Below are 13,271 nucleotides of genomic sequence, written 5' to 3'. Positions count from 1 at the left end.
AGTTTTATTGATCATCAAATCAATAACCTTAAGAAAGTCTGACTACCTCAAGGAAAGTCTTCATATGCAAATGTTATAATTTTACATCATTTGGGGCATCAAATTAACCCTGTTAATTCTACATCAAAGAAAATGAGCTTACAACTTGTATATTTTAAAAAAGGAGCTAGGCTGACAAAAAACAACAGCAAACACAAAGAAAGAGAGAGAGAGAATGAGAGAGAAGACTCAAAATACTAACAAGAAGGAAAGAGGGGATATTATTACTGACCTATAAGCAAAAGAAAGGAATATAGGGGGTATACTGTGAGTAGCTGTATGCCAACAGGTTAGATAACCCTGAGAAATTGGGAAAATTTTTAGAAATGCATAGATTACCAAAACTGAAGCAGGGAGGAATAGAGAATCTGAGTAGATCTATAACAAGTAGAGAGGTTAAGTTAGTAATAAAACTTCCCATAAAAAGAAAAAGTCCAGGACCAGATGGCCTCACTGGAGAATTCTCCCAAATGTTTACAGAACAATTTACACCGACCCTTCAAAGTAGAAGAAGAGAGAAGACTGCCCTTACTGATAAGGAAAACCAGATTGTTTTTTAAAGGAAAACCAGATTGTTTTTTAAGATTTTATTTATTTATTCATGAGAGACACAGAGAGAGGCAGAGACACAGGCAGAGGGAGAAGCAGGCTCCCTGCGGGGAGCCCGATGTGGGACTCGATCGGGGTCCTGGGTCTCCAGGATCACGCCCTGGGCTGAAGGCAGGTGCTAAACCGCTGAGCCACCCAGGGATCCCCCAAGGAAAACCAGATTTTAAAAATAGGAGGAAGAACCCCTACATACCAATATCCCTTATGAATATAGGCACAAAAATCTTCAACAAATTCTTCAGGAGAATGACAATTTTTTTTTTAATTTTTTATTGGTGTTCAATTGACTAACATACAGAATAACCCCCAGTGCCCGTCACCCATTCACTCCCACCCCCCGCCCTCCTCCCCTTCTACCACCCCTAGTTCGTTTCCCAGAGTTAGCAGACTATATGTTCTGTCTCCCTTTCTGATATTTCCATAGAATGACAATTTTTACTTATTTTTAAAATACATCAGTGCGAGTCAGGCTTCCCGATAGGTTTCTCCTGGGGCCTCCTGCCGGGCGCTCCCTCTGGCTGTGGGCCGTGTTAGCGGCTCCCTCCATCCCCTCCCGCCTTCCAGGTTCCAGGTGTTAGGATTTCCTTAGGGCCGGAAGCACCAGCTTCCCTCTTCATTTACCACCCGGGGGCAGGTTTTTGGTCCTCTGTTAGGGAAATCCTTTACTTTCTTTTGAGCCAATCATTTCAAAGACTCTCTGTTGTAATTTCGCCAGCATCTGAATTTTCCCTGCTCTGCAGATCTAGTGCAAGCAGGGTTGGAAGAAACGCTGGCTCCTTTCTCTAGTGGATTCCCCACCAGCCTCGGGTTAACTTCCCGTGTGACCCCCACATTCTGCAGCCAGGGCTGAACATTCCTTCCTCGCTTTACCAGATCACCACTCTGTTGGGTCTCGGCCCTTGTGCCGGATGGTGATCTCCGCCTGGTAAATGTCTGTGTTCTAGACTGAAGAGATGTGAACACATTAGCGGAGATGTTGCTCTTCCTCATTTTGCATCTTTTTTTTTTTTTTTCTCATTTTGCATCTTCAGTGCATGGCATAAAGTGAGGCTTTGGGGGGTATTTGTGAGCAATACCTTCCTCTTGCGTGAGGAAGACCCTTATCTGACTGGCCCCAGATACTCCTCTTCTCACACCACTTGCCCATGGCAAGATCTCTTTGACTCCAGTTCCAGCCCATTTCCCTCCTGTGTGTTAGTCTAGCATGTTCATCGGCTGGTTCTCCTGCCATGCCCTAGGCAACTTTGTCTGTGGGAGTTTGATCCATCCTTTGGTCTTCAAGAGTAGATCTTCCTGTCCTCTTTCAGAAAGCTGCCCAGAATTCTCAGTAAGACCTGGGTTTTGAGTTTATAAAAGGAACCCACTTCATTCTTAACTCACTAGGACCACTCCCACCCCGTGGTACCCGGTTAGCCATACCCAGCGTCATGGGCCCAAAATCAACTTTTTATTTTTAAAATTCAAAAAACTTGTTTTTTTCATTTAAAAAAGCATTTAGAACACACAAAACAAGGCAACATTTATTCTTTCTTCTCACCTTCTGCTGTGGGGTCTGTCGGTGGCTCCTGCACTGTTGCACTGTTGCTCTCTGAGCCAGTGTTCCTGTCACTGTCCCTTCCTCGGCCGTACCGTCCACCCCCTCCTGCCCGCTCTCTTTGTGCTCAGGAGTAGACGTGCCTTCTTCACCGGTCTGTTGGCTTTCCGTTGCCTCTTCGAGGTGTGTCTCCTCTGGCCCCATAGGGATGCTTTCGTGTCCTTCTTCCCTGGGTCTTGCTAGCAGCTGGCTCTTCCTGGGGAACCACGCTGCTCTGACCACGTCCAGGGGGCTCTGCTGCTTCTGTCTCCCTCTGCTCTTGCCCGGTGTCCTGCCTGTGCAGTCTCAGCGGCAACCTTTTCCATACCCGCTTCTGCTTTCAGACCGCACAACCCTTTAAGTTCATTGTTAAATGGATCTGTGCTTTCTGGGACCTTCCTCTTCTTTTCCTGGTGTCGCTCCTCTATCTGAAGAAGTTCAGCTTCTAGTCTTCGCTGATGAACCATTAAGGACTGGACTTGTCGCTTGAGGACCTGCATTCCAGCCACTGTGACAAGTGACCGAACGTCTGGCACCACACTCCAAGGATTTCACTGATGAGGTGGTGGTTTCTCGGGAAACGTGGGTGGCTGTAGGCTTCACTGAAAGGCCATCATCGTAGTCACCTGGATCTTCAGCAGGCTGGATGCTCATGTAAGGTTGTCCTTTCTCCATGCGAGACTCTGTCAACTCCTTCCTCTAAAGCAGCCTCTGCACGACTTTGGGCCTTTATTAAGCAGGGTGGCGGGGGCCCTATGATAGGCCTCCATAGATTCATCGCGCTCTATCTTTTCTGCCTCGTATTCATTTAAATATTCTTGTTTTTCTTCATCAGTGAGATCTCGCCACATGCCACCAATAATCTTGCCAATCTCCCACAACTTTAGGTCAGGGTTGGAAGCTTCTACTTGGCCCCAGACCTTTCTGCTGTCCTCACGTAGGGCATCAGCGGCCTATCTGGTGGCTTTGGGGGTTTGGGAGGATACTGGAGGATGCCGCGACCCGGCTGTCGGTGCCCGGGCTCCCTGGCAGCCTGTAGTTGTTGTAGGCGAGATGACTGTATGGATCGTACCCCACAAACCCTGGTGTGCTGGGCATTTGTGTTGCAGGAGCTGGGGTGGGAGGTGGGGCATGTTGACATGTTGGAAGATTAAGTTCTCAGTTCCTTAAGAATGAATCTGAGACACCGCGGGCAGAAAAAGCGCCCACAGCTCCGGCCTCGTTTCTCTTTTCCCCAAAATCAACTTCGCAGGGTTCCAGGGATTCTGGGGAGGATGGCTCTGTGCGTCCTCGACACCCTCTGCTCTGGCCTGCTGGGACTCCAGTGCTTGATCCAATGATGGGCTGAACACGGTCCTAGAGGCCTTGACCTTACTAGGAAACAGGAGGGCGGAGACTGGTTCTCTTCAAGGTATGCTGGTGGAGGGAAGAAGCTTCCCAGCTCGCAGGGGCTCCTCCTTCTTCCAGAAGATGGCCTCAGTGATTCTACACTCAGCTCAGCCTTAACGTCCTCTGCAAAACTGGAGTGTAGGCTCCGGGCAGGAGTTAGGAGGTTGCCCAACCGCCCCAGCACCGGGCCATGGTAGCTCCAAGTCCATCTTCCTCGGGGAAGTCCATTCAGTGAACACCTAGATTGTGCGAGGTATTGGATGGAGGAACCCAAAACCTAGCCGGATCATTTTCCTTGAGGAGTTCACGGTGTATTAGAAAAGGCAGAGACGTGAATTAGAACAGTCGGAGGACCGACGGTTGGGTCGGGCCCTTAAAGATGGATAGAAACTTACTGGCAGAGAAAGCCGGTCATGGGGGTAGTGGGTAGGGTGACAGTTCGAGGCCAAGGGAATGGTTATAGAGGCCAGACTTCAGGGCCTAAGTGTAAGTGCAAATTGTAAATAAACGAGAAGAGGCAACCAGGGCTGCACTGGTTTCTCTTCCGCAGGGCATGTGATGAGGAAGTGATTGCCCGGTGCTGAGTCGGGGGGGGGGGGGGGAAGCCAGATGGGGTTAGAGCAATCACCTTTGTGGTTGTGTGGAGGCCGGACTGCTGGTGAGGCAGAGGCAGTGGTGGGGGGGGGGGGGCGGGTGTCGGCAAGGAGTTGGCCCAACACGCCACCAAGAGGAGCCACTCTGGGGGACATTCGCTGAGCGCGTGCTGGGGTGTCAAGGAAGCGTTAGGATGGCTCTCAGATTCCTCTCTGGGAGGCCAGGTGCAGAGAGGGTAGACCCGTAACAGGAGACAGGAGCACAGCCTGCCCGTGTCAGGCGAGGGGCTCTGCTCCAGGGCGGAGACGGAGGGGTGGAAATCCAGGGTTGCCACCAGGACAGCAGCCGAAGTCAGCCCGTCTCTTAAAATCTGAATACAGCTGACTGGCCCCCACGCTCCTTGACTGTGAAGGGTCTCGTGTCCCGCCTTCTGCCCCCTACCCGCCCCCCGCGTTTCTGTGAGTTCTCAGGTTAGATCCCTGTAGTCATTTCTGGCTCTGGGCTCCTGATCCTGGTGAACCAATCCCATTTATGGTCACCCTCACCCGCTAGATTTGTGGCCTGTCCATCACCGCGTCAGTCCATAAGCCCCTTTCCTTGTTGCGGGGAAGCCAGTGACTCATGTCAGGCCTGGTGCACATGGCGCACATCATGCAAGATGTGGGAGCTAGAGGGGGTTTGTTTCTCGCTGCGCAAGGAGCACACAGCCTTGTATTACCTCTGAGATCCTCCCATTTCCAAAACCCATCAAGTTCCTCCTTGTTGAGTAAAAGAGCATCTTGAGATGAACATCATCTCCTCTGCTTAGAGAGTAATTGCAGTTTTTAATAGCATTTTTCAACATTACATACTTAAGAGATTATGAAAAATGCAATGTATTATTTCCCTTCACTTAGTCTCTCCTACCTCTTCTCCTTCTGCTGAACTTCCTCCTTTGGAAGCTGGAAACCCAGGGTGAATGGTTGTACGTGCGGTCTGGGGCCCCTCCTGCTCCCTGCTTCTCTGTCCCTGCCCATGCCCCCTTCCCCACCAATTTGATGGCATGTTCAGTGATGTTCTCCAGTCTCCCCTGACGATACCACACCCCCGGCAGGAGACGGGGAGGGGCAACTGGACTGGGGAAGGAGGGCATTTCTCTTTGACATCAAGCCTTGTTCGTAATGTTCATCTTAGAACCAGTGTGGAGGACATCCTTGTCCCAGTTCCCAGCCCCGAGGTGGTCGCTGTGGCATCAGCATCGTTTCTCAGGACTGCCAGGCACACGGGCTTTGTTATGGTTCACGTTCACCCCAGGACACCGAAGGGCTGTGGCCCCTGGAATGGGAGGGGCCTGGCGCCGGCATTAAGAGAGACCTATTAGGATCCCTCCAAAGGAGGGGTGGGCTGGCACTTGTGTGGGCAATCTTCCAACACGCTCCAGGCCAGGAGTCCTCAAAGCTGTCTGTCCATGCATCCAGGAGACCAGCATCTGCTGCTGTCACGCCTGCCCCTGGCGTTAGGCGTTGGGGAGGAGGCACCGACGCGGCCCCACGAGTCCACGGTCCAGCGGAGAAAGACTCGGGCTGATGGATCCCTGTAAGACGTGCCCAGGGCTCCTCCGGGGACGCGGCCGGGGCCAGGCCTGGCGGGCTCTCCGCTGTCAGCCAGGACGGGGCGGGGGCGGGGGGGCTGCAATGCCCTGGGCCCGGCTCACTGCCCGGCCTGTGGCGGGAAAGCCGGGCGCACAGGGTGGCGGGGGCTCAGCCTGGAGGCCGCAGCGACACCGGAGCGCGGACCCCAGCCCGAGGCCGCTCACGGGAGCCTGAGGCTTGGGTTCCCACGGTGGGCTGCACCCGGCTGGGCGGCCGAGGGTGAAGGGCTGGGGCCCAGGCGCCCAGCAAGGCCCCCCCCACGGCCAGTTCACCGAGGGGCCTACGGCTGCTGCGCTCGCCCCGAGAGATCTCCCGGCCGCAGGGACTGCGCCCCCAGACTCGTATGTTGAAACCCTAATTCCCAGGGTGATGGTATCTGGAGGTGGGTCCTTTGCGGGTGGAGCCCACGAGTGGGCCCGGCGCCCTTCCAGAAGGGGCCCCGGAGGTCAGGAGGGTGGAGCCCCAGTAGTGGGCCCGGCGCCCTTCCTGAAGGCCCCCCGAGGGCGCCTGCCCCTCCTGCCAGCGCCCCGCAGGTGCCGGGTGAGGCCGCAGCGGGAGGGCGGGAGCAGGTCCTCGGGGCCGCCAGAGCGGCTTCTCCTCGGAGCCTGGACCCCGGCCAACAGGGAAGGCGCCGGGGGCCCCGAAGATCGTGAGGGCGACAGGGAAGTGATCTCGAGGCTGAGACCCCGAAGTTCTGTTTTCTTAGGGAAAAAGGAAAAAAACTCTTTGACCACACCAGACTTTGATTGGATTAAAAAAGTGTATTGGATTTCCAATACTAAATAAAAACATGAATTTTTTTTAAAAAGCCATAGAGTTTACAGCATCAACTACAGAAAAGGCCAAACAAAGTGTACAGAAACTAGTCCCCAGCAGCCCTCCAGGCCCCCCTCCAGCAGGCAACAAGGCAACAGACACATTTGTTCCAAATCCTCCTGAAGGAAGCTGCTGAGCAGCAGCTCAACTAGGACATTACAAGACACACAATGGTTTAATTTCAAAAATCACAGGAAAATGTAAGAAAATGTATTAAATTGTGAAAAGGTGCAATACAGAATAGCTTTCCTTTTTCTTAATTTTAAAAAATCCCCCAACTTTGAACAGTTACTTTATTTAAAAATAGGCCCCTCCCCCCCGCCCCAGCTCTGCGGCAGTATCCAGGTACCAAGGCCCTGAGGTAACACAAGTGTCAGGGTTCACGGGAGGGAATGCCCCGAATACTGAGCACGTTTCTTTGGGCAAAAGGTAAGACAGTTTCTGGGGAATCTAGCCCTCCTGGTGTCCAGAGTGCTCTGAGTGCTCTCTTCAGGATCAGTTTAAGTGCACTGGTTTTCCAGAATCCTGCCTGGCACTATCCTGTGTGACCGGCTAGCATGGCAGCAGGAGATCCAGCATTGCACTTTTCATTGCCCCCAAATAATAAATACAAAGAGTTCATCTTCTACAAAAGCAAATATGTGTTAAGACCTAAAAAAGGGGAAATAACGAATGTACAAAGGCAAGTGGGTGCCTGTGGGGCCAGGGCAGCGCCCGGGGCCCTCGGGCTGGTGGGCTGGGGACCCACCGGCGGTCTCAGCAGCTGACCTCTTCTTGGCTACAGAACCAAAGCCTGACGTGTCTTCTACTCTGCCTTCCACACTGTCTCCGGGGCACGGTGGGGAGTGGGGGAAGATGCTTAAGGGTCAGGCCTGTATTTTGTTAATATTCTCAGTATTTAAAAGAAAACAACACCTCAGCTCCTTACCTTTTTGAGACGAAAAACGTTAAGAACTGTTTGCCAAGGCAAAGGCTTCTGTGTGCATGGCAGGGCCTCTAGCATGCTGCAGGCACCTCCTGCCACCCCCGGTCTAATCAGGGCCTTTGCTGAGCTGCTGGGATGGGGGTAGCGGCCACCTCCTCTGTCCCTCTCCGCTGTCCTGTCCCCTGCTGCCCACAGAACAATGTTCGGAAGGAAGTGGAGAGCCTCAGGGGTGCTCAGCCCCTGCTTCTCCTAAGGGGCTCTGAAACACGGCAGCGAGAGTCAGAGTGGCCGAGGACGGGAACTAGAGAGAAGCAAGGGGTCCTGCGTGGAAACAAAATTCCTTCCCTCACCCCCCGCTGCCCCCAGGGAGCAGGTGATGACGGAGGAAAGGGGCTCCACGGTGCCCCCTGAGTTTCCAGGAACGGGCTCAGGCTCTCACCCTGTTCCGTCCGCTTCACTCCCGCGATTGGAAGTACAGCACTGGCTTCTCAGCATGGACATTCTCATCGGGATATGACCAAGACATCAGGGCAGCTAAGTCCTCGAACTCACCTATTGCACAGAAGAATTTTTTAACTAGATCCAAATGAAAGTCCAGTTGCAACTTAGTGACAATAGAGATGGACATGCCAGGACAGGACGAAAAAGAAGATGCTTCCGTTCTCTGCAGGCTTCTGGAAGAAAGCACGACGACTGAAACATTCACAGACCTCAGCAGCCCCTCCACTTCTTATTCCCAACCCCCCGGCCCACCCCCACCCCAATACTTTGAAACTGCACAGAAAGCAACAAACAAGTCTTTTCAATGTTACATTTCATTCAAATAGATCTGTGATCTCACAGTGATGAGAGGAGAAAGTCAGGCCTTTAATAATTATAATAAAAAAAATAATAAAAAAAGCTTACAAACAGCAATGCAACATTTCCTCCCCCCTCAATGTGATGGATTAACAGCTGGTAGAGGATGCAAAGACTTGGAATTCAAAAATAAAAACAAAAACAAAAAACAAGCCAACCCCTGGAACTACCCACACTGTCAATTACTTTTCATACATAATTCGAACAAGTAGTCAAATGTCAACCACTTGTGGAGAACACCATGGACTCCCTTGGTTTTTGATAGTGTTTTTCTTTTGAAGGTAAAATAAAATAGGACACAAATAAAATCGTACGTAAATGCCAATGTCTACACTCCATAAAGGCGATGCAGTTGCAGCACGAAGACACAGCCTGACCACAAAGTGAAATGTAGGGTGCACTTCTTGCCTCTTCCCCGGACACAAAATTTTGGCCCATGGTGCCCAGTCCTGCAGGATATTAGCAGGCAAAGGGAAGCCGCCTTGACACAGGCTTCTTCCAGGCCGACCAGGAGAAGGCAGGTGGCCCGTGCCTGGAGCCAGCCCCACACAGGGGCACCGGCTGGCTGGCTTGCTTGCTCTGTGTTCTCAAGTGCTGTCCTCACGTGCTCTGTACAATCCTTGCTTTCCAGGCTCTGTCCCAAGACTTCTAGACCTAGGTCTGCAGTCATGTCCTGGGGAAGGTCTCATGCTGTTGTGATGGCGTTTAGGTCCTTCATTAGTCCTTCCAGGTGGGCCATCTCTTTGGTCAGCTCATCTGGTTCATAGCTCTAGGGGGGAAGAGAAAGCACATAAATCCTCAGCACAGCTCCTGGCTCAGAGGAGATGCTCAGCGTACATCTGCTCAGTGAACGAGTGCATCTGTTTCACACCTCTGGGCCAGCACAGAAGACCAGCGTGACCAGTACACTCCCCGCCCGTGACACATACACCCAGACATCCTGGCTGGGCTGATGGCCCAGGAACTTACACTCTCGGAGTCCTCCAACATCCTTGTGGTCTCCTGCACTTCAGGGGCACTGGGAACCACCACTGGCATAGGAGGCCGGCTCCTTCCTAAAGTCCCAATGGAGGCAGTCTTCACCGAGTGAATGTGATGGTTCAGAGCTGAAGGGGAAAGGGCACCATTAGGTGTATGGCTGAGCCGGCTTCCCGAGACCTCATGACGGCAGCTAAGGTCCAAATGCTGCTTTAGGGTGAGGGATGCACCCAGGCCCAGTGCACAGGTCCTGCTCTGAAAAGGCACTGCACTAGACAGAAGGAGGGAGACCGTGGGGCATCTCAAGGCCAGAGAAAGTATTCCATTTGGCTTTAGAAAACTACTCTGCCTCGATTACACGTCCCTTAAGTATTATTTGTGACAAAATGGAAAGTATGTATAAAGTACTTATGCTAAATCCCACAGTACGGTGGCTGTCGGAAGCTTAAGGCATTTGCGACAGGTTGGATTACAAGCGGACTGTGGCTTTTGTCATGAAACACCAATGTTAGTCCAAAGAAAGACTGACTGACAAACCAGGTGTTCAGACTTGAGCATCTGGTGGACCTTTTCTAGAAAGTAAAGTAAGCAAAACAGTTCAAGAAAAACAATGGACAGTATTTGTGGCCAATGATAAAATTTATGTTTCAAGTGAAAATTAGAATCTTGAGAAACTTGTATCTGCCACCATGAGCTTGAGAGCCTCCCGATACTTGGGGACTGTGGTGATATTAATAAATGTATTTTCAGATATTGTATAATGAAATCCATCAAGATTTAAGGATTTGTGTAACCTATTGAACCAATATTTTCCAAATGACCAATGTGTGATGTTGGGTATCATGCATTCAAAGTGTAAGATTAGATGGATTTTAATGGAACAGAGGACAAGCAGTTCATGGATATGGTTGTGTTACATTACAAAACCTTTAAGAAAAAAAAAAAACAAAAAAACAAAAACAAACAAACAAAAAACAAAACCTTTAAGAAACTACAACTTCTTGTGTTTTGCTATAGTATCAAAAAAGAATATCCAGTTATCTGAAAAGGTTACAAAAATACTCTTCCCTTTTCAACTTCATACCTGTGAGGCCACAGTTTTCTTCTTACATTTCAGCCAAAATAACATATTGTAACAGAATGAATGCAGGAGCAAGTATGAGAATCCAGCTCCTTTCTACTAAGCCAGACACTACAGGGATGTGCGAAAATACAAGACAATGTCACACTTTTCTCTATTTTTGTTTTGAAAAGTTATTTTTCATAAAAAATGTTATTTATCTTAACATGACAGATTTATTGCCATTTTTAAGTGAGTTAATAGTTTAAAATGTTCTCTGTTTTAATTTCTAATATACTAAATATTGATAAATACAGCCCACATAAAGAAAAGCTCTTTCATGGTCTCAATAGCTTTTAAAAGTATAAAGAGGTCCTGAGACCAAAAAGCTAGAAAACCACTGACTTGCTCTAAAACAAACCATCATAACAGATGCGGGTAAGTCGGGAAAAGCATGCCTTTCAGGTCAAGGGACTTTCCTGGGCCATGTGAACTTGACGGATTTCCGTCCCATCTGAAGGGCCCCTTAACTTCCATGTCTTGTCCTCCCCGATCCTTCTCTAGCTTGTAGGAACCCTGTAGAGTGAGGCATTTCTGGGAACTAAGTGGACTAGATCTGCTGCCTACACCCTCAGCCACCGGATTTTATCACCAAGAATTCTGCACCCAAAACACAACTCAAAAAATCAGCCCTCACTCCCCACCAAATTATTTTCTAGGTTCATATGCGTTCCCCGAGGAGGGGAGCCCACATACTCCCCGAGAGGGACAATGACTCCCAGCTACCCTGAACTGCTAGGATAAGCTTGAAGACATTTGCTTTGTTATTTTCAAAGAAAAGGTCACTTTTGCCATAAGCCAGAGCCAGAGGGCCCTCCGGGGGGGGGGGGGGGTGCTGTCCTCACTCACCTTGCTGGGATAGTAAAGGTGTGCTTGGCAACGCGGGGTCGTAGGTGGGAGGACCTGGGGGCGGGATTGCCGGCACAGCAAAGCTCTTCAGTGGGTGGGAAGGGCGAACGTGGGCTGTAGGAAGACTCTGGCCTGAATCTTCCTCTTGGGAGCTGGCCAAGTAAGAGGAACTGGTAGCACCTTCGGGATCCTGGTGGTCAGTGCAGCATGTCTGAGACGAGGAGGCTGGCATGGTGTCAGTGCTGGGGGTATTCCGGACGGATTCTACAGCGGGAGAGTCTGAATGTTAGCATTTCTTCTGCTGTTACATTGTACGCACAGACAGGGTTCTGGCTCCTTCTAAGGGCCCCTGAGACCAGCTCAACGAGCACTCAGGCTCAGTGCCGGTCCAAGGGAACGTGGGTGAGCACCACGGCCAAGGCTAGGTGAAAATGGACTAATCTAGAGAATCCCAAACAACTGTCAACCAGCTGCTGGGCTGAAATATTCTTGCCTACGCAGCTAAGTGGCCACAATTTTACTAAGTTCTCCTCACTACCCCCTGTGGAGTACACATAAAGGTTTCTGAGACTGCCTTCTATTAAGATGTAAGTAAGTATAAAAGCAGATTTACATCACTCGTTGGCTGTGATGTCACAGATGACAGGTGCAGCTACTACGGCTGGCTGGGCACCGGCCAAGTACCCGACCTGCCCACGAGGCCTGGTGGCTACTGCAGGCCCCGCATGCCCTCTGGGGACTGTGCACAGCCGCACCAGAGCAACAGCCCCGCAGCTCAAGTGAGACCTGGACAGTCAAGCGGTCTAGAGGTCACTGGCTTTAAGAGCAAGCCATACGAAGAGTGTTTGGGTCCAGAGAAAAAAATAGGGGTACATCAGCCTGGAGAAGGGGAAGACTAAGGAAGAACAGGACAATCTCGAAATATGTGAAGAGGGGTCAGAGTTGTTCCAGAAGGCAGCACGGTGGGATTGAAAGAACACTGGCTTTGGAGTCAGATAAAGCTGGACTGTGATGCTGGCATACTAGCTGGGTGAACCTGGCAGTCACTGAATCTCTCTGAGTTTGTTTCTTCACCTATAAAACAGGGAGAACAAGGTAATTCAGTGAGGATTAACTGAGATGTACGAACCGTGAACACAGGACCTGGATAACTGATAAGGTTCTTTTCTTTGTGAAGTACGGAGGGCTCAGTCTGAGCCAGCGCTATGCGCCTGCCTGATCCTCACTAGCTCGCTCTCTCCTCATGCAACTGAGAGGGCGCTGGGCGGTCCGGCAGTGAGTGCCCAGGACACACTCAGAACGGCCAGGGCAGGAATCCCAATCCTGCACCCTGACTCCCAAGCCCTATGCTCTGAACTGCCACACTATACTGCCCTTCCATTTCCAACACCACCTGTGCCCTGACCCTGCAGGGGCAGAAGTAGCACCAAGACCCAGGTACACCGCATGAGGAAGCCCTTTCAATCGGTGGGAGCTGGTGCAGGCCAACCATCCTATCCTGAGGAGGGGCCTGGAGACGGCAGCTCAGGGCAAAGAGGCTGTACCAGGTAGCCAGAAGGAGGGCCTCCCTGACTCCTAGAGTCCTCAACATTAAAAAGGAAAATAAGCTCTTTGAAGTAGTAATGCACGAGCAGTCTGTAGAAATTCAACTTCTTTCCCTGCCTTTGTCACTGAGGCATCATTGAATCTACTCCTTTGGGCTCTCAAGAGACAAGCCATGCCAGTCATGAGTGCTACCCCCTTAGCTTAAAGATCTTAGGTCTCAGGGGTGAGGGACTCACACACTTTCCCCAGTGTTGAAAGCCTGGCTGTGATAACCCTACTAGGCCTAGGTCACCTCTCACCCTCTCAAGAGGTGCACTGAGGACCTCGTTTCTTGTGCTTAAGCCA

General features: G+C 50.9%; 1 protein-coding gene and 1 pseudogene across 6 annotated transcripts in view; both read right to left on the bottom strand.

The window, feature by feature from the left end:
* Positions 1-2,168: 2,168 nt before the first annotated feature.
* LOC144302904 (SWI/SNF-related matrix-associated actin-dependent regulator of chromatin subfamily E member 1 pseudogene) lies at positions 2,169-3,397 on the bottom strand (annotated as a pseudogene).
* A 3,179-nt stretch (positions 3,398-6,576) lies between these two features.
* Positions 6,577-13,271, bottom strand: part of NEO1 (neogenin 1) — a 241,092-nt gene continuing 234,397 nt past the window's right edge. For all 6 annotated transcript variants that reach the window (XM_077881799.1, XM_077881793.1, XM_077881796.1 and 3 more), the window contains 3 exons: positions 11,382-11,645; positions 9,404-9,540; positions 6,577-9,203 (listed from right to left, as the gene is read on the bottom strand). In XM_077881799.1, the coding sequence (XP_077737925.1) occupies positions 9,120-9,203; positions 9,404-9,540; positions 11,382-11,645 (485 nt within the window). In that variant the 3' untranslated portion in view covers positions 6,577-9,119. The remainder of the gene's footprint in view (positions 9,204-9,403; positions 9,541-11,381; positions 11,646-13,271) is intronic.

Source organism: Canis aureus, chromosome 32 (genome assembly GCF_053574225.1).
Source record: "Canis aureus isolate CA01 chromosome 32, VMU_Caureus_v.1.0, whole genome shotgun sequence".
Classification (NCBI taxonomy): domain Eukaryota; kingdom Metazoa; phylum Chordata; class Mammalia; order Carnivora; family Canidae; genus Canis; species Canis aureus.
The sequence above is the reverse complement of the archived record's forward strand: the minus strand, read 5'-3'. Positions and strand labels throughout refer to the sequence as shown.